Source organism: Mus caroli, unplaced genomic scaffold (genome assembly GCF_978045245.1).
Source record: "Mus caroli unplaced genomic scaffold, Mus_caroli_1 scaffold_19, whole genome shotgun sequence".
NCBI lineage: Eukaryota > Metazoa > Chordata > Mammalia > Rodentia > Muridae > Mus > Mus caroli.
The window spans coordinates 47,923,244-47,950,985 of record NW_028227274.1 but is presented as its reverse complement, the minus strand read 5'-3'; the positions used below and the strand labels follow the sequence as shown (position 1 = coordinate 47,950,985).

Below are 27,742 nucleotides of genomic sequence, written 5' to 3'. Positions count from 1 at the left end.
ATATTATGTATATGTTTTAGAAAACATCTACAATAATTTCCATATGACTCTTCAAAAGGCCTTAGGTATTAGTTATCCCCTAGCCAAAAAGCTATTTGCAGTTAGTATCTGCTGAGAGAGAGAAAATTAGTTTTACCCAAAGGAGTGAGACTGGGTCTATCAACCACAAACCAGGTCAGGGCACATGCTCGGTAGTTAACCAACACAAAATAAGACTCCATGTTTCTGTTATGGTTTGCTGCTTTCTGTCTTGTTTTGCTTTATTAATTTTTGTTTGGCTTTTTTTTTTTGGTGAGAGAAATGTGAATTCGGAGAGTAGAATTTGGGAGGCTTTAGGGGACAGGACAGCATATGATCAAACTTTAATGAAAAACTTTATAATTATTTTATAATAAAACTGTAACCTCCTCAAAGAAGGAAACCACAAAATCAACCCTAACCCCCAACCAAACACCGCATTCTTTAAAATGTTATGTTTAAAAAATGCTAGGGCCTTGCTGGTGCTGGTGGCTAAAGGTGGGACAGCTGTGGGAATGTATTAAGAAAGAAACATGTAAGTTAATTTTTCCTCTCACAAAACATTTCTATAAAGCATGAATTGTGTTTGACAGAATCTTATCCTCGATAGTCCATTTCCTAGAATTTTGCTTTACCAGCTAGTTTCTGTAATAATGTAAATCCTTGTCATTTCACCAATGCTCACAGTATCTTTAGTAGGTGTAGCTTCTGTCTCAAGATGTTGCTGCTCATCTAGACAGAGTGGCTCCAGTGTTAAGTGAAGCACACTAGTCACTTTATTTTGGGGGGACAGTCTCCCTCTGTAGACCAGACTGGTCTTGAATTTGTGACAATTCTCTTCCCTTGGCCTCCCATGCTCTTAGATTAGAAAAACCAAGTCACAATGACTAACATTTAGGCTCCAATTCTAATTTTAGTTCTTTAGCTATTTCACCAAATATACAGTCACCTCATCTATTCAAGTCCTGGACCACTTGAAATCAGTTACCATAGGACTTGGAACCAACTTCTCCCAAACTCCACTCTGACATCCTCCTAAGAAACGTGACTATTCTTCATAGGATCTACAAAGTCAAATCCTCTACAAGATTCATCATCGATGGCACAGAAAGTGTTAGAAAATGTATCCCTTAAGACTTAAAGTCAAGCTGGGCGTGGTGGCGCACGCCTTTACACTCGGGAGGCAGAGGCAGGCAGATTTCTGAGTTCAAGGCCAGCCTGGTCTACAAAGTGAGTTCCAGGACAGCCAGGGCTATACAGAGAAACCCTGTCTCGAAAAACCAAAAAATACTTAAAGTCAAAATTACTCCTTGAGTTTCTCATTATAGTCACTACCCCAGTGTGCAACCCTATCAGAACTCCAAGGTAACGAAGGATATTGCCAATGAACAATGTTTGCAAAGGAATCTTATTATGGCCAGTAAATTTCAACAGTGAACACAAAATAGTCAATAAACTATGCTGTAAATAGATATAAAGTTGCCAGATTTTCTTGTTTTATTTATACAGCAGCACAGGAGTTAGTGTAATTTGGAAGAGCCTAAGTACTTCCATTCTTTTCAGCCTGGCAGACACTGCCTTACCCTTTTTGGCTCTAATAATCCCAGATTGTATCTTTTTCTCCTAGATAAGGTTGTTTCATCTACAAAATCTTCATACACCTTCACAGCACCTTTCTGAAAGCTTGCTGCAGCTTCTTTGACAGTACTGCCACCTTGTACTTTCACGCTGTAGAGATGATTGCTCTCCTTAAGTCTCATGAATCAATCTCTGCTAGCTTCAAACCCTTCTGCAGCTTTCACTCCTCTCTGAGCCTTGATAGATTGAATAGTCATGGTCTTAATCTGGATTAAGGGAATGTTATATCTGCTTTGTCCCATATCAGCAATAAAGCTGTTTGGCAAGTTGCCTCTCTTTAGCTTAGTTCTTTTCTCTACCCCCTTAAAAAGAGAAAAACAAAGTGTATGCATGTATAAGTGTGCATGTGTGCACTCACAGGTCAGAAGACAACTTGATTTATTTGTGGGTTCTGGGGATCAAATCCAGGTAGGTCATCAGTTTTGGGTATTTACTTCTTTTCACACACTTTTCAAAATTTAAAGCCAAAAGACTCTTTCACTTTAACACTTAAGAGCCACTGTATGGTAGGTAGTTAATTGTTCTGATTTTAATATTGCATCTCAGTGGATAGGAAAGTCTAAAGAGACAAAGAAAGACTGGGGAACAAAGAGTCATGGAGCAGTCAAAATGCATTTATGTGAGTAAGTTTGCAGTGTTCTATGTGTATAGGTCAGGATATCCCAAAATAATGTGATCAAACCAATACAGTGATAATTATAGTTTGAAATATAGTAAGAATTACTATAATGTGACAGCTATGAAGCAACTATGCACCATTTAAAAATGGTGTTGATAGTCATGCGCAGTTGAGACAAACCTTAAATTTGTAAAACATTCATATTATCTTCAAAGCACAATAAAATGTTATGTCTATTCATAATTTTTTTCTTGTGAGATTACACCAACTACTAGTAAGGCCATTTTATATTTTATTAACTCTTAATGTGCTGCTCTGTTATTCAGTTTGACTTTCTCTAATAACATAAAAGTTATACCATATACAGAGTTACTAACACACCTCTCCACAAATATTTCTTGTAGTTGACTTGATTTTTAACTGGCTGTGGTTCTTTCTCATAAGATATTTAAATTTCTTGTTTAGTAACGTATGTTTGCCTAGGTTTCTAGCCTTTTAATCATACCATTGCCACTTTCAGGCTGTATAAGCATTTCCTGAAATGTCTAATTATATTGTTTCAGTCAATGAGATCCACTTGAACATTTTTACTGTTTTAAAAAACAAGCAAACCTCATTTTTAACTAAAGAATGTCTGTAAGGGTTAACTGCTGACTTAGCTTATACCCAGTCCCTTTAAAGTTCTGTAAGCACAACAGCAAATGTTCTACCTTATCTAAAAGCAAACAGTGGGACCAAAGGAAAATCAAGTAAGCAGTGTTTCACAGTGGTAAGAGAAATCCAGGATTTTAGAACATGAGACCTGCCGTGTTATAAATCTCTGTAACAGAGCTACTCTATCAAAACAGAGCATGGAAGTTAATTGTGATGTGACCATTTCATTTGTGTGAATAATGAAAATTTAAGTGTATTTGTATTATTTTCTATACACATTTCAATTATTTAATGAGTACCCAGTAAGTAAAAAATATTGCAGAAAAGAACAAGAAGGTATTTGAGGAAATTAAATTATCTCTTCAATCATCACATATAGAAATTCTGAATTTAAAAGTCACATAATTAAAATCAACTAAACTGGCAGAAGTATTTCTTAACACAAAAGCATGCGAAAAAAAATCACTGCATGATTGTTTATTTAAAATATGACTCTGGATGTAAATACATATGGACTTACATAATGTTGTTATTCATATAAACTTTCAATTAAAATGCTCAATAGTTCATCCCTGAAGCCTTTTGATTTTAATAAACACAATAGTAAATTTTCTTTCTTATGGAAAGTGTTTAAAGCCTTTTGAATCTTGATTTGTGAAGAGATTACTAAAAAATAACTTAGCTACATCAAAGAAAATATTGTTTGTAATGTTGTCACAGATTCCTCCATGGCAAATAGTCATATATTGCTATTGCACAATTTACAGGTACAGTTTATTCTGTGCATATAAACTCTCTATAATCACAGTGTTTTCACTGTAACTTGCTCACTATATTTAAAATATGAAATACAATTACAAAACCTTTAACAATACACTTTTATAATAAAAGTATCCTGAGGATATTACAAAATTCATTTACCAGCCCTTCATTTCTTTGCTTTGACTCTTCAATTCCTAATAGTTTTCCATATTTCATTACATAAAAATGGCCATTTCTGGTTCTAACTAAAAATAGATTTGAGCTAAATAGTATGTAACTGTCCCTTAAACACTTATTCTACGGCCAGTCTCATTGGCTAAAAATCAAGTATTTTTTTTCAAGTTTTTTTATAATTCTGAATCAGAAAAGATATAGCACAAAACAGACAGAAATAGGGTTAGCATATTTAAGATAGAGGCATTGTAAATTTTAAATATTTTGGTCAAATTTTATAATAAAATAATATTTTGGCAAAAATAATAAAATATAACATTTATTTCCTATCAATGTAGATCTGCAGGGCATTGTACATTTGTAAATACTATACTTAATTTGACTGTTTTCACATTTGATTCTAAAAACACTGCTATAACATTTTTAGAATTTTTAGACTAAATTCATCTTAAAAGAAATAAAACAAAATTTAACTAAAATGTCTGATCATGAAAACGGCTGACAAATTTATAATATAAATGCCTTGTGTGCCACACAACATCTTTATTGCCTACTGAGACTTATTTGATTCAGTATCTTTAAAATAATAATAATTTTAAAGCTTCTTAAAAGTGACATTAAGGTTAAAATAATTTAAAAACTTAAAAAAAACCAGAGTTTTATACTGCGGCAGTAGGTGTTATGGCACAAAATACATGAAAAGACTTGTAGCTTCTGTTTCTGTATATACAATATCAAGTAAGATGTATAAGATATATATATATATACACATATATGCACACATATATACATACATACACATAAATACATTTACATACACACATCTGGGTTATAGAAGGGAAAGAGAAAAATGAATAAACTCTTGGATTCTCTTATCACTGAAGTCCCAATAGCAGTTTTAGTGCCAATGTCTTATCTGTATCTATATAAAGTTCTCATTATTAACAGGAAAAGGATTAGAGCTGTCTGTGTGACGGAGAAGTGAGAAGGGGGTGAGTTCAGTGGTGAGTGTTCTCTTGGTCGGCACCTCTCTTAAGGGTTTTACTGTCTGTGGACTTCATGCAGCAGTGCTTGCAGAGTTCATAACAATGAGAAAACAAAGTCCCTTTAACACGATGGCATGTTTACTAAAATATACTCTGAATAAGTATGAATACAGCATTATTCATACACTCTATGTTAGGCAATAGGCTCTAACGCTGAATGACCTGTTATCTCTTAAGGCATCAGTGCATCGAGGGCAAAGCTCCATAAAATAAACAGGAAAACAAGAAAGCATGAGTTCCTCCATGGTGCAGGTGATTATTGTGCACTGCACCTGCTCGCTACTTCTACAAAACAGGTAATAAGTCATATACCCTCTTGTGAAAATGTTACAGCATAAATTTCACATCATTTTTCAACACCTCGTTTAAAGGGCTAAACTGATCCGGCAGTATCCTCATTTTCATTGTTCCATCAGCTCCACAAGAGAAAATGTGATTTGCTGGTCCTGTCTCAATTTGCATGACTCCAGTTCCAATATTTCTAAAAATAGACTGCCGAGCATGTTCACTGATAAAAGTATGGAGAAGACTAAAGGTCGAAAGACTCCAAATCTGAAAGATATGAAGGACAAAATGAAAACGGAGGCTGGTGATTGATTTATGAATTCCAAATAAAATTCAACTCCCTTCCTGTGCAGTTAGGACATTTCTAAAACAAGGATAACCAGTATCTGTGTGAGCTGTGATCAATCTCCTGATTCTCTATAGGCTGTAACCATTCATCAATTGCTTTCTTTTTTTTTTTTTTTTGTTACTCAAAGTCCATCCACTGAGAGTAGGAATTACTGTTAATGCACTGAAGATGCAAGTACAGGAAAGGAGGAGAAAACTCTATTCGGGGAAAATCCCAAACCTATTCCTAGATTACCCTGTAGTACTTCATCTTGTGAACAATCCTGCCCTCTATTTAGATTTGCTTATAAAAGGAATTATCCAAAATTCTAGCCATGTGATGCTTGAGTGTGTAATTCTACTTTGTTATAAAATTTCCTCTCAGTTCTTTGTTTTGTCTTGTTTCTTTCTCTGAGAGTGATGAGAATTGAAACCCTGGTAGCCTTACCAGCAGCAACAGGTTGAAATTAAAAAAGTGGCTTCAAATCAAAGAAAAATAATTCTGCTAGGATATATTCAGCTAACCTAGAAATTTAGTAACCATATAACAAAGAATAGAGTTAAGATTTATCTTCTTATAATATCTGAAATATATTTAAATCCATAGAAAATTTAATTCTTAAGCATTAATTAAGCATATTTTAAAACTAGTAAAAATATAAAATTTAAAGTTAAAAGTATGTCCATTCATTAAAGGACTTATTAAACAGTAACTAGCATTGTTGGCTAAAATAGAACTAATTCAACTATTATTTGGAGTATGTTGGTATCATAAATATAAGGGCCTAAGTTTCTAATTGTTTTCATATTATAGATACCACGTATCAACTGTATTTACCTTTATATTGCCTTCTGCAGATCCTGTAACAAAGTACTCTTCAGTTGGATCAATAGCAATGGCTTTAACAGGGGAATCATGGCTCTGAAAAAGCTGCCTCTGTTGTCGTTGTCGAAGGTCAAATATACATGTGAAACCTTTTCTGCCACCCGATATGAGGAGTTGATGTTTGGGAGCATAGGCTAAAACTGTAGCCCCACTATCATGGCAGGTAAAAGCTGAAGGTCAAAACAAGAAGGTTAAAGTCACTTAGTAATAGAAGAAACAGGCTTCCATTAGGTGCGTGAGATGGGATGAACAGACTTGCTTTCCTGCCTAAGCCAACTTAAAAACCAATGCAATGTAAGGAATGATTGGATAAACCAAACATGAGACAATGAAGAATGACCGTGGAGAGAAGAAAACAGAGGTAGACATAGGGTTGTTCTAGCAAACTGCCTACAGTTTTGCGTCAGAACTGGACACAATAGCATCAAATGGTTGAATAGTATCTATTATATAAGTATGACAATTTATAAATATACATTCATAAATATTATAACGCTGCTAAGCACATTCCTGTACAAGCCTTTTTGTAGCTTTCATATATAAAACAGTACATACAGGTGGATCATGCTAGGCACAGGTTTAACTTTATTATAATTCTAAGGTTTTCAAAGTGGTTGTTATCTTGTAGCACACTGAATGGACTTTTTTCCGGATTACTTTATCTTGATCATATTTTCACAAGCTTACTTACCATTCAAATAATGAGAAAAAGACTATTTAAAAATCCTTGGATATATCATCACTTTGTTCATAAAACTGTTTGTTAACTGTTAAATGTAAAAATTCATCTCCAAACTGGAGCTAGAGAAAGTACCCAAGGAGCTGAAGGGGTCTGCAACCCTATAGGAGGAACAATAATATGAACTAACCAGTACCCCCGGAGCTCGTGTCTCTAGCTGCATATGTAGCAGAAGATGGCCGAGTCGGCCATCTGTGGGAAGAGAGGCCCTTGGTCTTGCGAAGATCATATGCCCCACTACAGGGGAATGCCAGGGCCAGGAAGCAGGAGTGGGCGGGTTGGGGAGCAGAGCAGGGGGAGGGTATAGGGGACTTTGGGGATAGCATTTGAAATGTAAATAAAGAAAATATCTAATAAAAAAAGAAAAAAAATCATCTCCAAACCAAAGCCACCTAGTTTTTCCTGCCCCCCCCCATTAGTTTGCACTTTATACGTAGCTATACAACCCATTTGTAGCTAAATTTGTGAAAAGTGAGGTCTGTGTTAAAGGTATTTTTGGTTGTTTCATGTCACTATTCAATTCTTTTTTTTTTTGTTAGATATTTTCTTCTTTTACATTTCAAATGTTATCCCAAAAGTCCCCTACCCACCCCCACACTATTCAATTCTTTTAGCACTATATTGAAAACTGTTTTGTTTTTTTCCGTTCTCTACTGAATTCTTCTGTGCTTCTGTTAAAGTCCATGATATATAAGGGAGTTTATGAGATTCTCTATTTTTTTCAATGCTCTATTTAACTTTTTAAAAAGCCACTGTCACAATGCTTAATTTATTGCAGCTTTACATTAATTGGATTAGGCAGTATGAGTCCTCTAAATTTATTTTTCTTCAGTATTTTGTTGGTTATTTGTTATTTTCATACAAACTTTAGAGTCTGTTTATTGTTATGTGCAAAACAGTTTCCTTGTATTTCATTTACCCTGTTGAATCTATAAAGTTGGGATGAAGTGGCATTATAAACAAAGTTAAATTTTCAAAGCTCTGTAATTCTATATTAATTTAGATCTTCTTTGACTTCTTTAATTATTTTTGTACCTTTCTACATACACATCCTGTATGTGTTTTGTTTGACCAATGCTTCAGTAATTATTTTGGGCACTAATATGATAAGGCTTTTCAAATTTCAAATTACATATATCCACTGTTGGTACAGAGGAAAGCAACTGGTTTAGTATACTGTCCTGAGACAATGTTTTGTGAAGCCCACATCAGCTCTAGGAATTCTCTTTTAGATTTTTCATACAATTATATGATCTAAAAGTTGGCTTTATTTTTTTCCCCTTCTAGTCTGCATAGCTTTTCTTTTTTGCATATGTTACTAGAATATCCAATACAATGTTGTATAGGCGTGGCCAGAGGGTACATAGTATGAGGTTTCTGATGTTCAGGTCTCTGCATTTGCCAATCGGCTAGCACATACACGGCTGCAAATATGCATGTGCACACATACAGAGATGCTATTTATTTTTTTAAGATTTGTTTGCCTGCATGTATGTATATATACCATGTGCATACACCAGAAGAGGATATCAGCTTCTTTGGAACTAGAGTTACCTATGGTTGTGAACCAACATGAGGATACTAGGAATAAAACACAGGTCCTCTGCAAGAGCAACAAATGCTCTAAACCACTGAGCCATCTTTCCAGCCCCAACATATGGTTTTAATATTGTCTTTGTCCCACTATCTCTAGTTAATCACAAGTATCTGTTTGTCTTCAAATACTGATATCATGGGCAAAGTTAACCTTGTAATCTGATTTAAACACAAATCTCTTTTGAAATTATTTTTAATTCATGATTTTCTTTTGAGATAGTCTCCTATAGTCCAGGCTCAAACTCTATGTTGCAAAGGATGGCCTTGACCTTCTGAGTGCTGAGATTACAGACATGTATTAACATGCTATGTGGTGCTGAGGTTCACACCTAGGACTGTGTGTATGCGAGGCAAGCACTCTCCAAATGAGCTACATTCCTAGCTGGAGCTTCAGTTTATAAACTGCCTTTAAAACTTACCATGGGCCGGGCGTGGTGGCTCAGGATGCAGAGGCAGGTGGATTTCTGAGTTCAAGGCCAGCCTGGTCTACAAAGTGAGTTCCAGGACAGCCAGGGCTATACAGAGAAACCCTGTCTTAGAAAACCAAAAAAAAAAAAAAAAAAACCAACCAAACAAAAAAACTTACCATGGACTAAACTATTGGCAGGCGCTACAAGTGTATCCCATAGACATATGTTTCTGGAGGAAAAAAAAGAAGGATTTCTTTTAACTGACAGAAAAATAGAATAAAAAAATAAGCCTAGTATTAAATACCTGAACTTTCTTTAAAGGAATGTTTTTGTTGTTAAATATATAAAAATTGTGTACATAACATTCTCACATAAAAAACTGCTAACTTACAAAACTGAGTTATGCTTTGATAATCATGCACTTAAAAATAAGATTAATGAAGGCTGACTATAGAAATTACTTGATGTATTTACTGATTTCCCAATGTATCAGCTAAATAACACACAAGTCATAGAAAATGCTAGTTAATATAACAGGAAGCGCGCGCGCGTGCGCACACACACACACACACACACACACACACACACACACACACACACTTTCTACTAAACATGGGCCAGAGTCTACAATCTTCAAAGCTAGTTTCTAGTACAAACCGAGGCTTAAAGATGAGTATCAGAAGCTTGGCAAGCTCATGGTCCTGAGCAGCTTAGCTGCTCTGCATGAGTGAGTGAAGAAGACAGATGTTCATGCAAACTGGCAGGTTGATCTGAGTTCCCTATGTTGTTGTGAAAATGACCTACCTAGTAATTATGGCATGGTGAAGACTAAACAAGTTAACTAAATAAGATGGCCAATAAATAAACAGTACCTTTTCAGCTTCAAATTTTCTGGATATATAGAAAATAACATACAAAGAAATGTTCATTTCACCAACAACCACATCCTTTCTTCTAAAGTCTCAATATGAGAACACTAAAAACATTAAAATTCTCAATATGAGAATAAAAATTAAATTAATGGAGGAAAAAAGGATAGTTTTTGTTTTAAATGGTACTAGAATTTTACAAGTTTTATGCCACTAAAAATGATTTATGAAAAAAAATCTTTTTGATAAAAATTCCTAAGGCCTAACTACTTAAGACAAAAGAATACACAACAAAAAATAAATTTAGCTATCCATATACACTTTATTTCAGCTACATCTCTTACCTATTGTCACTTGAAAGACCAGCTGTAGCTATCAGAGAGGAGGAACTAACGAAGACAAAATCATTGGCTGTTTTGTTATGACACTGCCAAGCCTGGAATGGTTATAAACAACAAATGTTACTGTTGCTAGTGGAATTTCCAAGACCAAGTACACGTATGACTAAAATGTGATCATGTTCTTTATGTCTCTTAAAAATAGTTTCTATCTTCTGAACCTTTAAAAAAGTTGGAGAATACAAGAAATTTTCATGTTGATTCTCCCCCTTTCTGTAAAAAATACAGTTTCTGAACCATATTTTTCACTTTTGTTCCAACAACATCTTATAAAGCAAACATACAGAGGTTAAACTTCAAATACCCCCTAGATCTAGTTAAGTGGGAAAAAACAAAAACAAAGCTGTTTTATGCAGACAGAAACCAGGATTTAAGATTATTTTAGATGTAAGTATCTTTGTCAAATTGGCATTATGTATTTTTCAGAAACATTTAAGCTTTTACATAATTGTTGAAAAATCATAAAAAGTTACAATCACACTTAAAGTTGAAGCAAACTTACTACGATACATTTTATCAATTAAAAAAGAAAAGCAATTGTCTCAAGCAGTCTTTTCACTGGAATATAAACTTACACATTTCACACTGTAGTGTAATAAATCTAGGAGGAAAAGAACTCACGAAATCCTTTTCAAGTTACCCTAAACAATCCTCCATTGTGTTTACTCAGATCAATACTGAACTCTAACCTTTAACTTCAGGTGAATTAACAGAACCACAATGCATAATCTTAGTCTTTTTTAATACATATTGTTTATGTTTAGTTCTGTAAAGGGCTTTATTAAAGAACAGACTAAGTAAGTACATTATTTCATCTCTGTAGGCCAATTTTTATGAAGAATCCACACTCTTAAATAGAGATGAAAACAACAGGGTCAGCAGCAAGATGCCCTTTCTAATTTGTTCGTAAGTAAGAGCTAAGTAAGGAAAATAATCTGATACATCTGCCAATCATGTTAATTAGGTAGAAGACTGATTTACAGCTTAGTGAGGTTAGAAAACGTTCCAGTATTTTCTGTGAGTCTCTGAAGGTGTGGTGCTGTACCCATTAACTTTCTAAAGTTTACTCAGTAATTTTTACATATTACAACAGGAGCCTATAATAGCAACTGAACAGATAAGAATAGAAGTGTTTTATTTATTAATTTTAATATTACTTGTTTCAAACTTAGCCTTGGTTCTTAAACATAAACTTCTATGATATATATATAATTTCTTGCTTACCAGATATGGCTTAGGCATGCTCCCAGTAACTGGGCAACACTTCCAGTTTGTTTGGTACAAACTTAAATATCCATCAGCATCAACAATTCCAAACTTTAAAAAAAAAATCAAATTATTAATGCAAATAAAAGCACACATTTATCTTTATCATCAATGTGACACAATGTTTAGCATTTGATTGCTAAAGACTGTACCTTTTAATTTTTTTATATACCACTTTAAGAAAACTTCCAGTGTAGAAAGAAGCAAACATAGTTAAGTAATGTGTACCACTAGTGTATATAGTTCTTATAACTTTTTCTTTTAAAAAAAAATGCATAGTGAATTAACTATTAGGCCATACAAAACCTTTGTGTAAATACAAATATAGGTGTTCACAAAAACAAACAAACAAACCCAAAAACCTAAAATAAGGTCTTTCAAAAACATGCAATTTGAAAAATACATAAATCAGGTGAGCTGGCATGGCACTACACACCTGTGATTCACCCTTTAGAAGGCTGAGGAAGGAGGAGGATTGCTCTGAGTTTCAGGACAGCAAGGCCTACATAACGAGTATCTTGGGACACTAAACTACAGTGTAACATCCTATGTCAAAAAAACCAACAAAAAACACAAAAATCCCTCAAAAGCACAAAACAAAACAAACAAAAAACCCTTAATCAAAAAGTAAAAATACACAAACAATAGAAAGTTAAAATAAGACTTAATTATCATAGTCAAATAGTTCTTTTTCTGAATCTCAAGGTAAATTTAATTGGGAAGACACTAAATTAAGTATAGGAGAATGTGATACAGACCTCACAGGTAAAAATAGCTAGCTTTTTTTTTTTTTAAGACATTATAAAAACAGTTCATGCTCGTAAGGGGACTCACACCTGTAAACCCCAATCATTTAGGAGGCTAAAGCAGAAGAAAGGATTGTCATGAACTTAAGGCCAATATGAGCCACAGAGTGAGATCCTGTTTAAAAAACAAACAAACAAACAAACAAACAAACAAACAAACAAAAAAGGTGCATGCTTAGAAATTATATAAAACTCATGTTTATTTTGGACCCAGTCTTCTTCTAATTCTAGATCAACCACCTATTATAACAAGCTGATTATTTCCTGTAAGATTTCTTTTTATGAATATTTAAACACGAATATAAATTTTTATAGCAAATTGGATAATATACAGATAAAAGTTTACATTTTAAGTTGATTTTAACTAACCTCTCAAGACAGAAATCTAGCTATTCTTGTACTGGGGTGGCACTGCAGTGTATAGATGTCTTACAATTGTAAACTTTCTTTTTATAGACAGTTTTCAACTTATTCTATTATAAAAGGCGCTGCTTTGACCATTCATTCATACACCTCTTTATGTTATATAGACTAAAAATTTAGAGTTGGGAACGCTTTGCATCAATTAAAATTGAAAGATGAAGCTGGCAAGATTGATGACCTCATTTGGTTCCCTGGGACCCATATAGTGAAGGAAGGAAGGAAACCCCTCGAAGTTGCCGTAGACCTCCACAGTATGCTCTTGCCCTCCCCTCCCAAAGTTCAAAAAATGTAAATATTTGAAAATTGAAGGTAAAATCAATTTTAAGCAAAATATTTGAAACTCACTACTTATTTATTCTTACATATTAGTAACACAAGGAACTGTCAAAATTTAAAATATTTATCAAGTTTTAATTTTCAGTGATGATTACTGAACATATCCAAGTTTTGGCAAACTTCATATTGTTTATTTACTACTCTAATGTTTTCTGAAAACTCTGATAGCCTACTGTTTTTATATTTGTTTTACTTTCTCACTACCTAGCCCTTTTTTCTAGTTTATTCTGTTTTCTGGAGTAGAGCTAGATTTGTTCTTCAGCAGGTATAAACATAGAATATATATTCAAATAGTGTTAATTTGAAATACAGTTTGGCTGAACGTCAACTTATTTCTCACTCCTTATCGAACAGGATTCTGTAAATATAACTCTACTAACTTTAACTTTCTCCTTTTAATAGGAATTTTGAACAGCTTGATTCCGATTGTTTGAAAAATAAGGTGAGTAACATTTACAACTCCATTTCTTTCACATTTAGAGGACTATTTCTTTATACTTGAATCAAAACAAAACCTAGGATATGTGCACACATATCTGTCAAATCATCTTAGTACTAGGTAGTCCCTTTTGTTGTGAAATTATATTCTTTGCTTTCAACAAATAACAAGTACTGTTTCCCCCTACTACTTTGATTTTTCTAAAATATTCCCTGAACTATTTCCCAGGGGATAATTTCTTATTTGGTGCTTCCTCAACATACACACATACATACTTGTTTTTTACATTTATGTTCACTGACGCCCATTTTTGAGAACTGTGTTTTTAATTTGTAAAAACGGTTCCCTGTTCTATGTTGTTTCATTGATAGCATTTCTGAATCTCTTAATTAATTTCTCATGTCATTTATTAGTCTTATTTATCTTAGTTTTGTTGAAATTTCAGTCTTTTGAGTGCCCAATTCTATCTGTAATTCACATCCAAACTGATTTACATAACTGGGATGGATTGAGTCTTCTCTACCATTTACTAAGGATGATTCCTTAATGAAGGCTAGAGCATATATAGGTGTTGTGCTATTTGGTTCCATCACATGGTTAAAGTAAATGAAAAGTTAACTGCTTAGCAAGATATCTGGCAGGCAATGAACTAAAGCCTGTTTTATTTTAAAACAGACTATATGAAGGACTAGTAAGTGCTAATGCTAAAAAAAAAAAAAAAATAAGCCAGACTACAGAATCAAATTATAGAAAAGTTTGAGTATCATACTGATGAATTTGGTAAAAGATATCTTGAAAGGTTTCTCCAAAAAAAAAAAAAAAGATATTACTTATTTTAATTATGTTATTCAAATTACCACCTTAATGGGAAGACGTTCCATCAAAGGAACTATGGATTAACATACACCAACTAGAAGCAACAGCACAGTTAACTAAAATGGAAAGCATAAAAACATAATATTTCAGACTACACTTATTAAGCACTCATAATCTGAAAAAATCTGAAATCCAAAACAGTCTGAAATGTGAACTTGGTGAGCACCATCATAGAAATTTAGGGAAAGAAAAAAGGCTATTTTCTAGGATCTATGTAAACTTTTAGTGATGCGTGATCCTGAAGATAATACCAGACTAATTTATACTTTAAGCCCTTGATTGGAAATAAGTAGCGATGTGAGAAGTTAGTAAAGGGATGGTCTAGAGGTGTTTCAGCAAACTTCTTAAAAAAAAAAACTAAATAAAATATCATCATTTCCCCTTTCTTTCCCTTCCATTCCTCCTTGCCCCACTTAAAATTTATGGCATTCTTTTCTTTATTATTGTTACATATCTATGAATAAATATATAACTAACTTGCCCAGTCTGCTTAGTGTTATTTATATATATGCTTTCAGGGCTGACGATTTTGTATTGGATAATTACGAGGCTTGTCTGTGGAAGAGATCAATTCTTCTTCTCTTGGTAGTCATTAGTTGCCTATGCTCTTTTTGGTCTAGGGCCCTGTGAAATTTCCCACTACGTCGTCTATTTGTGTGGTTACTGCTTAGGTACCGTATCGCTGAGCTGTCATAGGTGTACTTTTCCTGTCATTTCTAGGAGAAAAATCTCACAGCACACCTCCTAGTCACACCCTCTCTTCAATGGCTCTGTAACTAAAGGTTTGCCCTCCATAAGGTCTTTATTCTTCTTAACTCCACTAGTAGAAAATACTAAAAGAAAACATACTAAACAATGGAACTGTAATATCAAAATTCCTATTAAAGCCGTGTGGCTAGTTGACAGTTTGCTGACATGCCATTCTAAGGCAGTGCTTCTCAGGTTTAGAATGCATACAAAATCACAAATGCAGATGACTTAGATCCAACACACCCCAAATTGTACTTGCTGCTTGGCACTGAATCAAACTCTGAGTAAATTCCAGGAACTAAAAAGTTGGACACTTACTGGTCAAAGAAACGTAAGATAGAGCACTGGTCCTTAGGGTACATTTAAATTAAGCTTAGTAGTGATATATATGTACCATAAACTATAGTATACATATACTAAATGTTCTTTCAGAAGAATTCTTATGAGTTAGTACTTTTAAACACTCTGTTAAAAACCTCAAACTAGTGAATTTATACCCCAAACTTTTTAAAAAAAAAATCATTTAATTCTCAATAGTACCTTATTTCCCTGATAGTTAAATCTCATTCTTGTAATTCTTGAATTGCCACCAGATCGAAAACAGGTTATTTGCTGAGAATGGCCCCATTCAAACATTCTGACACTTCCATCTTGAGCTCCGGTCAGATCTGCATTATAAGATGACAAAAATTACATATTTATTTTAAAAAGTTTTGAGAAAATTTATTTAACACAATCTAGAATTATTTAGCAGAGTTATACCTAGGAAATAAATCAATCCATTTGTGTAAATTTCCCTTTTATTTTTCATACAACAAAAATAATATGTACTTCCATTTGAATGTGAGCATGTCTTTAAACAAAACAGTAGAAACATGTATATTAGAAACATATCTATAAATTAAGATTCTTCTCAAAATTATCTTAATAAGTCTTAATACCCTAAAATAAAATTTATGATATTTATAATTATTGTAATTATTAAAAAATAAACCTTTATCAGTTATACTATTAATGTTTAAATTTGTGTTTTTCTCAGAAAAAGACATGTTAAAGGCGGTCTTGAATGACATATTAAAGAAAATTTCATTTTTAAGTTATTCTAACTGGCTGTTATCTCAAATATATGCTAATGACTCTGATAATACTAATTATTATAAAGATTAATAATATCAGTAGGTAGTTTTGATAATGAGCACTCAGACCTATAACAAATGTCACCCAAATTGTATTAACCATAACTCTCAGAATTAGTGTGGTACAGGAATAATGAAAATCAATACATATAAGATATCCAGCATGCTGCTAATTACACTGTTAGTTGAGTTTTATTAATTCTTCACCAAATAATTTAAATGAATTCAGGCTATTTTAGAGTGTTTTGCTGTGCACTGGGCAGGGTTGAGAGGGCAGCAGCATAATGTCTTGACACCAGCTAGAAGGGATGCTCTCTGCTTCCCATGGTCTTAATTATTTTCTTTTATATTTATGGGTGTTTGACCTGCATATATATTTGTGCAACATGTGCATGCAGTGCCTATAGAGATCAGAAGAGGGTATAGGATCCCCTGGATCTGGAGTTAGATATGGCTGTGAGTTTTATGTGGGTGCTGGGAATGTAACCTGGGTCCTCTGGAAGAGCCACCAGTACTCTTAACCTTTGTGCCATCTCTCTGACCTCACAGACTAATTATAACCAATGAGGATAACCATTTAAAACTATTTAAGTTTTCCAAGTATTGTCTATAGTGCTAAGAACTCTAGGCTACATGGCTCTGGTGTTCTTGAATTGTGGTGTATTAACAACTAAAACACAACTCACTACAAACAGTAAGACAAAAACTGAACCTTTAACTCTAATTAAGAACCTATCACTTCAATGAATCAAATTTCTTTTCATCTTGCTTCCTCGAACACCTTTTAATTTTAGTTCTGCTACCTTGGTGTGATGGCTAATATTTTACTGCCTGGGTCTAGATTCACCTAGGTTGATGAGACATACCTCTGGCTGTGTTTGTGAAGATGTTTCTAGATAGGATTAACTGAGAAAGAAAACTGATGAGCTACAAATAAAGCAGGTTACATCTCATTGGCTAGAGAAGCATATGAAACAGAAGAAGGCAAAGGAGAAAACAAGCTCAAAGAGATAGCACATCCTTTTTCTATGGTTCTTGGCTAGCTCTCACCATACTCATTTCTTCTCAAGTAATCAAAAGACTCGACCCCCTGAAACTTTAAGCCAAAACAAATTATTCCTCCCCTATCAGCTGGTTCTGTCAACTATTTGGTGACAGCACTGAGAACCTAACTCTTGGTAAAGCCATATAAACCACCTGCAGTCTAACTTCGTAAGTTTATGAAAAGGCGAATGTTCAAATAGCCTCCTGATAGTTCTGTGTCAGAAGACAAACACAGAGGAGACTACTTATAAAACTCCTAAAAGCAGCAACCTATCAGGTACAGAAGAGCCTTATATACACTGCTTCTTGCTGCTATTTATAGACTACCAAAAAAATCTCACCCTCAGATTTCAGCTAACAGCTGATTTGAACACTTTCCCAGACTAACTCTGTAGTATGTGTGATATACCAGATGGTGTCCAGCAAAGTGCCTCGGGTAACAGAATTGTGTGTCTTCCTAAATTCAAGTCTAGAACTCCTATATCTCATACTCTACCTAACTTCAGGCATAAACAATATGGACCTTTTATATTTTATTTTTTAGTTTTTGAGAAATGAGTAAACTTTACCAAAGATAATTTAAAATTATGGTAGTTACAATGGGGAAGCTTAAACTAGGCAAATTAATTATTCCTCTCTAGGACTCAATGGATAAAAAGGGATCCCCAACACCTCAGCAACAGTAGAATGCATCTTCTGACAGACAAGCAGAAGTTACGAAAAACCGAGATGGACCAGGGCTAACACCTTTTGAATTTGTTTCTTTTCTCCCTATGTTGTTCCTTCCCCTCCCTGCCTCTATCCTTATCCCTCTCTCTCTGGGTATCTCTTTGTATGTGTATCTGTCTGTCCCTTGTGCCTCACCCCACTCTGTGTGTATGTGTGTGTATACATACATACAGGAAGTCAACTGTGGTATCTTCTTCAAGGGCTTTTCACCATATTTTGAGACAGGGTCTCCCAAGGAACCTGGAGCTTGGCAAATACAGCAAGCCTATCAGGCCAACAAGCCCCGGAGACTCTCCTGCCCAGTGCTGAGATTACAGGTCTGTGCCACCATACCCAGATTTTTCTGTGAGTGTCAGGGATCTGAATTCATGTCATCATGCTGGCTAGCAAGTACTTTACTGATGAGACCATCTCCTCAGCCCCATATATACCTTGTTAAATGACTGTTTACAAAAGGCAAACAAAAAACCTGTACCTCCCCATGGACTCCTTTTATAGTGTACACCTGGGCCCTACAGTCTTTTTATAAGATCTTTTTTTTTTTAAAAAAGATTTATTTATTTATTTTTATGTAAGTACACTGTAGCTGTCTTCAGATGCACCAGAAGAGGGCATCAGATCTCATTATGGGTGGTTGTGAGCCACCATGTGGTTGCTGGGATTTGAACTTCGGACCTTCGGAAGAGCAGTCAGGTGCTCTTACCCACTGAGCCATCTCACCAGCCCCTATAAGATCATTTTAAATCAAGATTTTAGTGATTTTTCTATCTGGCACACGGCTAAAATCAAACCTAAAGATGCATTATTTGTGTGACATTTTTCTGTCTCTAAATTAAAGAGTTCTAGATAACTTGGCTTAAACAACAATAGATTCATAAGTAAATTAAATGTTCCCTAAACTCTCAGAAGGAAGCTGGCCCAAGTATACTTTCAGTTCACATGGACTCAGAGAACCTTTGGTAAATACACGCTACTTTGATCTAGGCTTTTTTACTCTGTGTTACCAAATAGGACCTGATCCCTCCTCACCTGACTGGCATTCTGGAGTCTCTTAAGAGTTTGTCTGTGTTGCCAGATTAACTGACTTTATGTCTAGATCATCTGTAATCTCACTTCTGCAATGTCAGGTGACTCAGCTCCTCCTGGATCTTGCAGTGTCCCCACAGTCTCTGTCTTGGCTGACTTCTCATCCTACAGTCCCCCCAGATCCACCAAGATCTGCCTTCACTTCCCTGTATAGGTAGGTAGGCCCTACTCATCTGTATCACAGAGATCTCTCAGTGCTGTATCTCTGAAATCTCACATCCCTAACCTCTGCTTGACCAGAGATGACTAAGTGGCATAGGAGGACTAGCAACATATATGTTGACCCTTAAATGGTGACTCTTAACTCAGACAATAGAAAACTCTCAAAAAGCCTGCCCTTTCTTGTAAGGGCAGTTCTGATGGTAAAACCTGTTCTCCAATTGGTTCTTGATCTGTAAAGAAAGCCATGGCCCAATTGCTGGGTGGAAGGAATAAGCGGGACTTCTGGGTCCCTGGAGGAAAAAAGAGACAGATGAAGGGAGGAGAGGAGAGTTTACCATGCTCTGGAGAATGACCAAGGAGCCATGTGAGGTCTCAGGAGGAGCGGCAGTCTTTGGCTGCTCCAATAGGTCAGGGATGTTTAGCAGGGACTAGATGTAACGGGCACTAAAGTTTAGGGAAGGTGGGAGGTGTGGAGCTAAGAGTATTAATAAGGGCATGCTAGTAGCGAGTGTTTAGTAATGCCCAGCAATTGTGCCAAGAAGGCAAGTTGAAAATGAGCAACCTGTATGTGTATCTTTTATCTGTGGATTGAAGGGAAACTGGGTGGAGGCTGGTAGCACAGCCCGTTCCTGGAGCTTTGAGGGGAGAGTGAAAGCTACACACAACAGATGGCACATACCATGGAAGGCGAGAATCCACTATTAATTTAGTCATTCTCGGATTGATCACATACTCATAGTGACGTGTAAGTCTAGGAAGAGGGAATATTGGTTTCTCAGGGAGCAGACCAGAGTCATGTGGCTCCATCTCAGCAAACCTGAACAAAGAAACACAGGCTCAGCACACAGTCCCTGGGATTCCCTGCTGTGAAAAGAGACAGGATGGCTGCTCTGAGGCAGAGAACCCAGATAGTAAAAGCAGCCTGCTTCCTGCAAGCAGGTAATCAAAGGATAGAATACTAAAGTTTATTTGTTTGTAAAGATAGAAGGGAATACAGATTTTGCCCAAGCCACATGGGGATCCCCCTTCTCTCCCCCACACAGTTTGGAACTAATACAAAGAGTTTGGGCTCAGAGGCACTGGGTGCCCGGCTGTGCAGAGACAGGTTGCTTGTAGGAAGACAGAGAGAGGCAGACAGTAAAGGCCTCCAAAGCAGATAAAGGATAGAGATAAATGAGATTTAATTCTTTGAAGGATAGAAGGGAGTATACTGTAATTGTTTAAATGTTCTTAAGTATACAGAGACATAAAGCTCTACAGAAGAGAGAAGTCAGGGAGGTTGAATGAAATAATGTTATAAAGCAAATCTAAAAAGGTCTATGCCAAGATAATACTCAAATTCTTTGAACATGAGCTCCACGGGAATTCTGGGATCGATATTCCTGGTATGACAGATTAGAAGCCCAAGAATAGGCCTATACAGTAAGCAAAAGGGAATTTAATTATTGATATTAAAATATTGAGACATTCAATCTTAAAAAATTAGATGGAAGGCAGGGGATAGGGTACCTAGCCTATCTCAGACAGTGAAATTTAGGCCTTGAGAATTATATAGAAAGAGAACCTGGAAATAGGCTCATACAGTAATAGACAAGAAATATTAAATAAAAAATTTAGGCTTTGATCTCATGAAAGTTGGGGCAGGGGACAGTAGAAGCACTGTCTCAACAGATAACATTTGCTTAGAACTGTCTTAATTATCAAAATGAGTGTGATTTTTTTCTTTTTTCTTCTTCTCTTTTTTCCCTGCAATGAAAGCCTCATTTTGCAATGTTCTTCTTCAAATAATAGGAGACTCCTCTATGCACACACTGTACAATGTTAACACTGCCTCCATTAAGCATTAATTAAGAAAGGCCAAAGAATACGATGCTGAGTTTCTTTTAAAATAATTTAAAATATATTAACTTTCCTGAGGCAGATTTTGTGTGAGGTGTCTTAAATAGGTAACTGCTACTCAAAGAATGGTGCTTGGAAGGGTCTGTCTGTTTCGAGCAGTTGGAACTGGAGGGTCCATCCCGTGAGGTCAAGCAGTAGCAACAAACACATGTGACAGCGTGAGCCAGTGATATCAGCACTGATTCCGCACAACTAAGACTTGGTTCCACAATTGGGCCACTTAAGAACTCTGGTCCTTAGAGACAATTGAGAAAACGCAGTTGTACCTTAATATCTGCTGAGAAAATACAAATAAATATGATGCTGATAAACTGCCATCTGACTGACATGCAGTTGAGGAATACCTCCTCGTATGATCTGAATACTCGCTTGTCATTTCCTACACATGCACACCACTGTTTAAAGGAAAATAAAAGCCGGCACTAGTGTATTAGTGGAGCACAGCCCAGTCCACGTGCAGCTGAGTAAGGAACCAAATACCAAAGTTCCTCTGACCAGAACAGAGGAACTTCAAACTATGCAGCCTTTGACTGGAAGTAGGCAGCAGGCACTTCCCAGTTAAGGGAACGTGGACTTGGCCACCACCAGAGAGGCTCTGCAATGTGTCCAAACAACATCCACAACTGCACTTGGATTCAACACAACTAGACTAACAAAGGCTGCTCACCACGGATGAAGACGAGGTAAGGCTGGCACCACAAACATGGGATCATTCAGACCTACTTGCACATGCCATGGAGGAAGGTCCACACTGGTCCAGTGTGACCTGCTTGGCTCCATTCTAGCCAGTCCCTTGTACTGCTTCTGCTGCAGGAGATGGGGTGTCTGGCACTACTAGAAAGTCCTGTACGTGAGGAACTCTTCATTCCAAGCCCGCACCACCTGTCCCCGCCCTGCTGCCACCTCATGAGTGTGATTTTGAGTTTGGTAATTATATTAAAAATCCTCTGGGAGAAAGGTCAAGCTAAACATTTAATTATTTCTTGCTACTGGACCAAGGACATGCTATTTTGGGAGAATGGCTCTGCATTTGTGTTGACAAAAAAAGGAGAATAGGCTCTGGACCCCATTAAGAGTGATATGGATCAGATATGACAGGAGGAGACTCCCTGAAGAACTAGAAAAATTCAAGAGAACCAAACAGGACTGGTAAAGATTCTTTGTGCCATCTTTCACATAGCATGAAGACTTATTATAATTGGTTATTAATAAAATTAACTCATAAAAAAACAGCTGTCTTTCACATGCTCGAACAAGGAGCAGAATTTCTTCTATACCTAATCTGTGCACCCTGCACAATCCATACAGAATCCTAGTGGTACTAAAATTTTGGTTGTGAGATTTATATATTACAGAATATACAACTTCGGTGAGATTCACCCTCAGAGATGCTGAAATGATCTGCTTGGCCCCTGTTTCTGGGAATTGTCATGAATTCCAGAATATCTTGCCTCATCCACCTTTCAGATGGACCGAGTCAGAACTTCAGTCAAGCCCTGATCCTTCTAAGCAAAAGAGACTGGATAACAAATGCTAAGGCTAGCTTTCCTAAAGTCTAACCAAATTTTCTAATTTTGCTACCGCTCTCCACTCCTTTAAAATTTTTTTCGTCACCCTTGTTCAGCTGGAAGAAGTTATAGAGAGTTGTCAGCCCAAAACACTGGGTTTGGGAGGGTCTGGTAATGGTTATTTTACAAATTATAGAAAAATTGTCACTTTAAGGGATAACTTGAGAATGGTCATAATTTTGAATAGGGAAGAAATAGGTGGAATTGATTATGTAGCTAATGTGTACGTTGGAAATAAAGGACATCATAAATTAAATGGACCTAACAAACATCTACAGAACATCCTACCCAAACATAAAAGATACACTTCTTTGCAGTTCATGGAACTGTCTCCAAAATTGATCACACATTATGGCACAAAACAACTCTCAACAAACAGTGAAAAGCTGAACTAACTTCCTGCATTCTGCCTGACTATGGTGGCATAAAACTAGCTATTAATATTAACAGAAACCAGAGAGAATATCCAAATTGCTGGAGACTAAATACCACACAATTCAATCATTAGGTCACTGAAGAAATCAAGAATAAAATAAAAAAGAAATCCCAGAATAGAATGAAAATGAAGACACAACATACCAAAATCTATGAGACAAAATCAAGGCAATCCTAGGAGGAATATGCTTACATTAAACAAACAAACAAACAAACAAAGCCCTGAGATCTTAAATAGCTTAATGATGCATGCAGCTGAAGAATGTGGAAAAAAGAGAACTAAATCCAAACAAGTAGATAAGAAGAAATAATCAAAATCAAAGTAGAAATCAATGAAACAAACAAAAAATAGCAGCACAAGGAAATAGTGAAACAAAAGGTTCTGCCTTTGAAAAGATAAACTAAATTTAAAAACAGACCTTTGGTTTAACTAATCTAAAAGAAGACTCAAATTAATGAAATTAGAACTGAAAAGAGAGACTTTACAACAAATACCAATGAAATTCAGGAGAATCATAAGGGCATTTTATTCTACTAAGTTGGAAAAAAAATCTAAATGAGATGTATGAGCTTCTAGATATATATGTGCAAATTAAACCAAGAAGAAATAAATTACATAAACAGATCCACAAGCAGCAATGAGAGTGAAGTGGCAACAAAAAATCTTCTACACAAAAATATCCTCTCAGACCAGTTGGAGTTATTATAAAAATTCTACAGAACAAAGAAGAATTAACTCTAATACTACTGAAATATTTCAAAAATCAAAGGAAGGCTTCTAAACACACACACACACACACACACACACACACACACACACACACACACACGCACGCACGCCCGCGCGCGCGCGTCTCAGTCCTCCTCCCCCCACTCTCTCATAAATCTAAGGAAATGAAAGATCCTAGGATGAAAACTTTAAAGGACACTTTAGACAGACACTGAAGAAGACACTAGAAGAAAACACCTTCCATATTCATATATTGGAAGAATTAATCTTGTTAAATGGCAATCCCAGCAAAAGCTATTCAGGTTCAGTGGAATCCTATCTAAAATCTTAGCACTGTTCTTCACAGAAAGAATATTTTAATGTTTTTCAGAGAAAAATAAACTAAAAATTTCTACGGTGGGGTGGAAGAGTTGATTCAGTGGTTAGGAACATTTGTTGCTCTTCCAGAGGGCTCTAGCATTGACTCCTACCATTCACAGGACAGCTTAGAAGCATCTGTAAATCCAATCCCAGGGAATCTGATACAGTGACCGTACCCAAGTCAGATGACTCCTAACAACCCATAACTCCAGCTTCAGGGAGATCCAGTACCTCTGGCCTCCTAGGGCACCTGCACTCAAATGCATGCAATCCCTTCCTACATACACACAGAACTATAAATAAATGGGGCAAGCATAAAAATCAAGAATCAAACATAGGACTAAATGACAAAATTTCCTTATTAAATGTTTTTATTTTGTTAAAAATGATACTAAGTCTTTAGTGACTTATTTTCAGGACTGAATAAGCTATTTATATTGTATAGTAATTTGGTGAAGTAAGGTGAAAAAATTACTTTTACTTTCTATCTATTTGGAATTTGGAAGTTAAGTATCTTTATGGCAATATGGTCATCTGCACAAGAATTCAGATTTGGGGATTGGGCTCAGCAAGAAGAGACTTGCTGGGTTTGATCATCAGCACTGAAAAGAAAGAATCTTGTCTCCTTTAATAGGACATAATTAGAAAGACTGGTTATATTACCAAGTCTTTGACTGGAATGTCATACTTGAAAATTCAATACAATCAAATATAACTATATAGTATTAAGGTGGTTTTATGTGGCCAATAAAACAACTTGAAATGAAACTGGCCCACTACCATGTACATAGTTTATATAACTCTTAGATGGTTGTGTTACAGCTGAGTAAGGGTTGTGTATCGCTTCTGGAACTCAAGCTATTTAGAGATCTTGGGAAGAAAGGAACTGATGGCAAGTCCAAGGGTTGGTTCTTCAAAGTCTATGACAAGATTCTTCCTAACTGTCCAGCAAAGTTCTTTTTAAAACCCTGTATAACTATTATTATTCTTGTACCTATATAAACATTCAAGCCAAGGTCAAAGAAACTAGACCTATTTTAAAGAGTCTAATCATCCTTGGTAAAAATTGGGGTCAATGCTAAGCTGTAAGCTTTGTATGAAGACTACATTCTATAAAAACTCACGAACAAGAAGATTAGTGAGTTTCCTCTTCATCAGTAAATGTATGTATGCTAATAAGTACAACCCAACTCTAGGGAGACACAAGCTCCGGTCCTCAGGGCTCTTCAGTCCTCACCCTATATATATCTTCATCTGTGTTACTTTATAAAAACCTTTACAATAAAGTGTCAAATGTAATTAAAGTGTTTCATTGAGGTTTGCCAATTATTCTAGCAGATTAGTCAAACCAAAGGAAGGGGTTGGAAATATCCCCTTTAGTGCCAGATCTATAATGGAAGTAACAAGTGTGATTAGCATGTGAGGCAGAAGACAGGCTTGTGAACTGAGTTCCTGACTTGTAGCTTCCAAGTCTCACTGCAGGCAGAGAGTGTAATGAGTTGAACTGAATTACTAACATATTAAGTTTATCTTCAGAGTAGGGTAGCTGTCTAGAATAAGGGAAAAAATAATCACACAATTGCCATAAAAAGTGTTACTGAGAAAGTATAGAAAGAGTATGTATTTTCCCATTTAGAAATTTATTTTTGATTCATTTGCTTAAATAATAAGCACATATTCTTTAACTAAATCACCTCATGGAGAATATGTTCATGACAAAGAAGACATGCTGGGGAACAACTTAATAATTAGTTTAATTAGCTTTCCTTTCCCAAGTCTCTTATATGTCAGTTATGGAAATTCTCTCTATAGAGAAAATACCTCATAAAACAGTGGTGATTTTTTTTCTTACCTAATATTTATAAAATAAGTCAACTAATAGCATCCTAATAATAGTTGGTAATATCTTTATTTATATATATTTTTTAATTTTTAATATTTTTTATTACGTATTTTCCTTAATTACATTTCCAATGCTATCCCAAAAGTCCCCCATACCCCCCCCCTTCCCTACCCACCCATTCCCATTCTTTTGGCCCTGGCATTCCCCTGTACTGGGGCATATAAAGTTTGGAAGTCCAATGGGCCTCTCTTTCCACTGATGGCCGACTAGGCCATCTTTCCATACATATGCAGCTAGAGACAAGAGCTCCGGGGTACTGGTTAGTTCATCATGTAGTTCCCCCTATAGGGTTGCAGATCCCTTTAACTCCTTGGGTAATTTCTCTAGCTTCTCCATTGGGAGCCCTGTGATACATCCAATAGCTGACTGTGAGCATCCACTTCTGAACTTTATTAATGTTATTTTATTGTATAATTGTCTTTGAGAAAAGCTGATGAAAATTTTATATATTATTAATTTGGAAAGACATGAATATCTCTCAATATACTCCTTTAACTGTGAAGGGAATGACATACAAATCTTTTTAAAAACTATAATCATATGGTATGAGTATATTTCAAACAACAATTAATCAACACTTCCAATAAATTTATTATTTTTTGCTAAAACAAGAGAAACTTGTGATTTCTAGGGAAAAAAATGAAAAAAAAATATTTCCTACATAAAACTGTAAGACTTTAGTAATAACCCCTTTTGTAACTTCTATTAATGTACCGGATGAAAGAGAAGCTGACAAAATTAGTGTAACACAAACTTATCTATGAAAAATAAGGTAGGATAAAGGCTATCTTTCAATTGAAACTAAAAACTACCCATGAATTTGCTGAACAATCAATAAAATAAAATAAAGATGAGAGAATCAGCATTCATTGCTGTCAACTTACAGTAAGGAAGAGTTGGATGTGATGTCATTCTTCTAACGTTATTAATGGCCTTCTTAAGCATCTGGTAAAAGAAGAAATACTTTATAGTAACAGTAAAATAAAGGACTAGAAATGTAAGTTGTATAGCTAGGTATAGCTCAGTGGTAGAGCACTTCCTAATTAGGAGTTATACACAGAAACAGGACACACAGACAACAAGACATTCACACAGTTTCAACCTTCTAGTTAATCAATACCTCCAATACCCACTCCACCCCTTTTTTTGTCTAAAACAATCAATCAAAGAAAAAAACTTCAAGAATTTAGTCTTCTTTCTTGCCAACTGATTTTTTTTAAATAATTTTTTGAATTATTTAACTAGCCTGTCAAAAAAGCGTAAAATAACTATGTAAAATTGAGCGGAACTGCATGTAAGTTGACATTTGCATATTAGTTTACATCTGTACATCAATCTTGAGGTAAACTTTTTAGTTGCTTTCTTGGGATTTT

The 27,742-nt window shown here is 35.4% G+C and overlaps 1 protein-coding gene across 4 annotated transcripts in view; it reads right to left on the bottom strand.

Annotated features, from left to right (window-relative positions):
* Positions 1-1,412: 1,412 nt before the first annotated feature.
* The window catches only part of Dmxl1 (Dmx like 1), a 131,476-nt gene continuing 105,146 nt past the window's right edge, over positions 1,413-27,742 (bottom strand). For 2 of the 4 annotated variants that reach the window (XM_021150434.3, XM_021150435.3), the window contains 7 exons: positions 27,254-27,314; positions 15,858-15,985; positions 11,646-11,738; positions 10,368-10,459; positions 9,331-9,383; positions 6,362-6,579; positions 1,415-5,463 (listed from right to left, as the gene is read on the bottom strand). In XM_021150434.3, the coding sequence (XP_021006093.1) occupies positions 5,239-5,463; positions 6,362-6,579; positions 9,331-9,383; positions 10,368-10,459; positions 11,646-11,738; positions 15,858-15,985; positions 27,254-27,314 (870 nt within the window). In that variant the 3' untranslated portion in view covers positions 1,415-5,238. Of the gene's footprint in view, positions 5,464-6,361; positions 6,580-9,330; positions 9,384-10,367; positions 10,460-11,645; positions 11,739-15,857; positions 15,986-27,253; positions 27,315-27,742 lie in introns of all 4 variants that reach the window. The other 2 variants (XM_029471979.2, XM_029471981.2) reach the window with 2 other exon arrangements.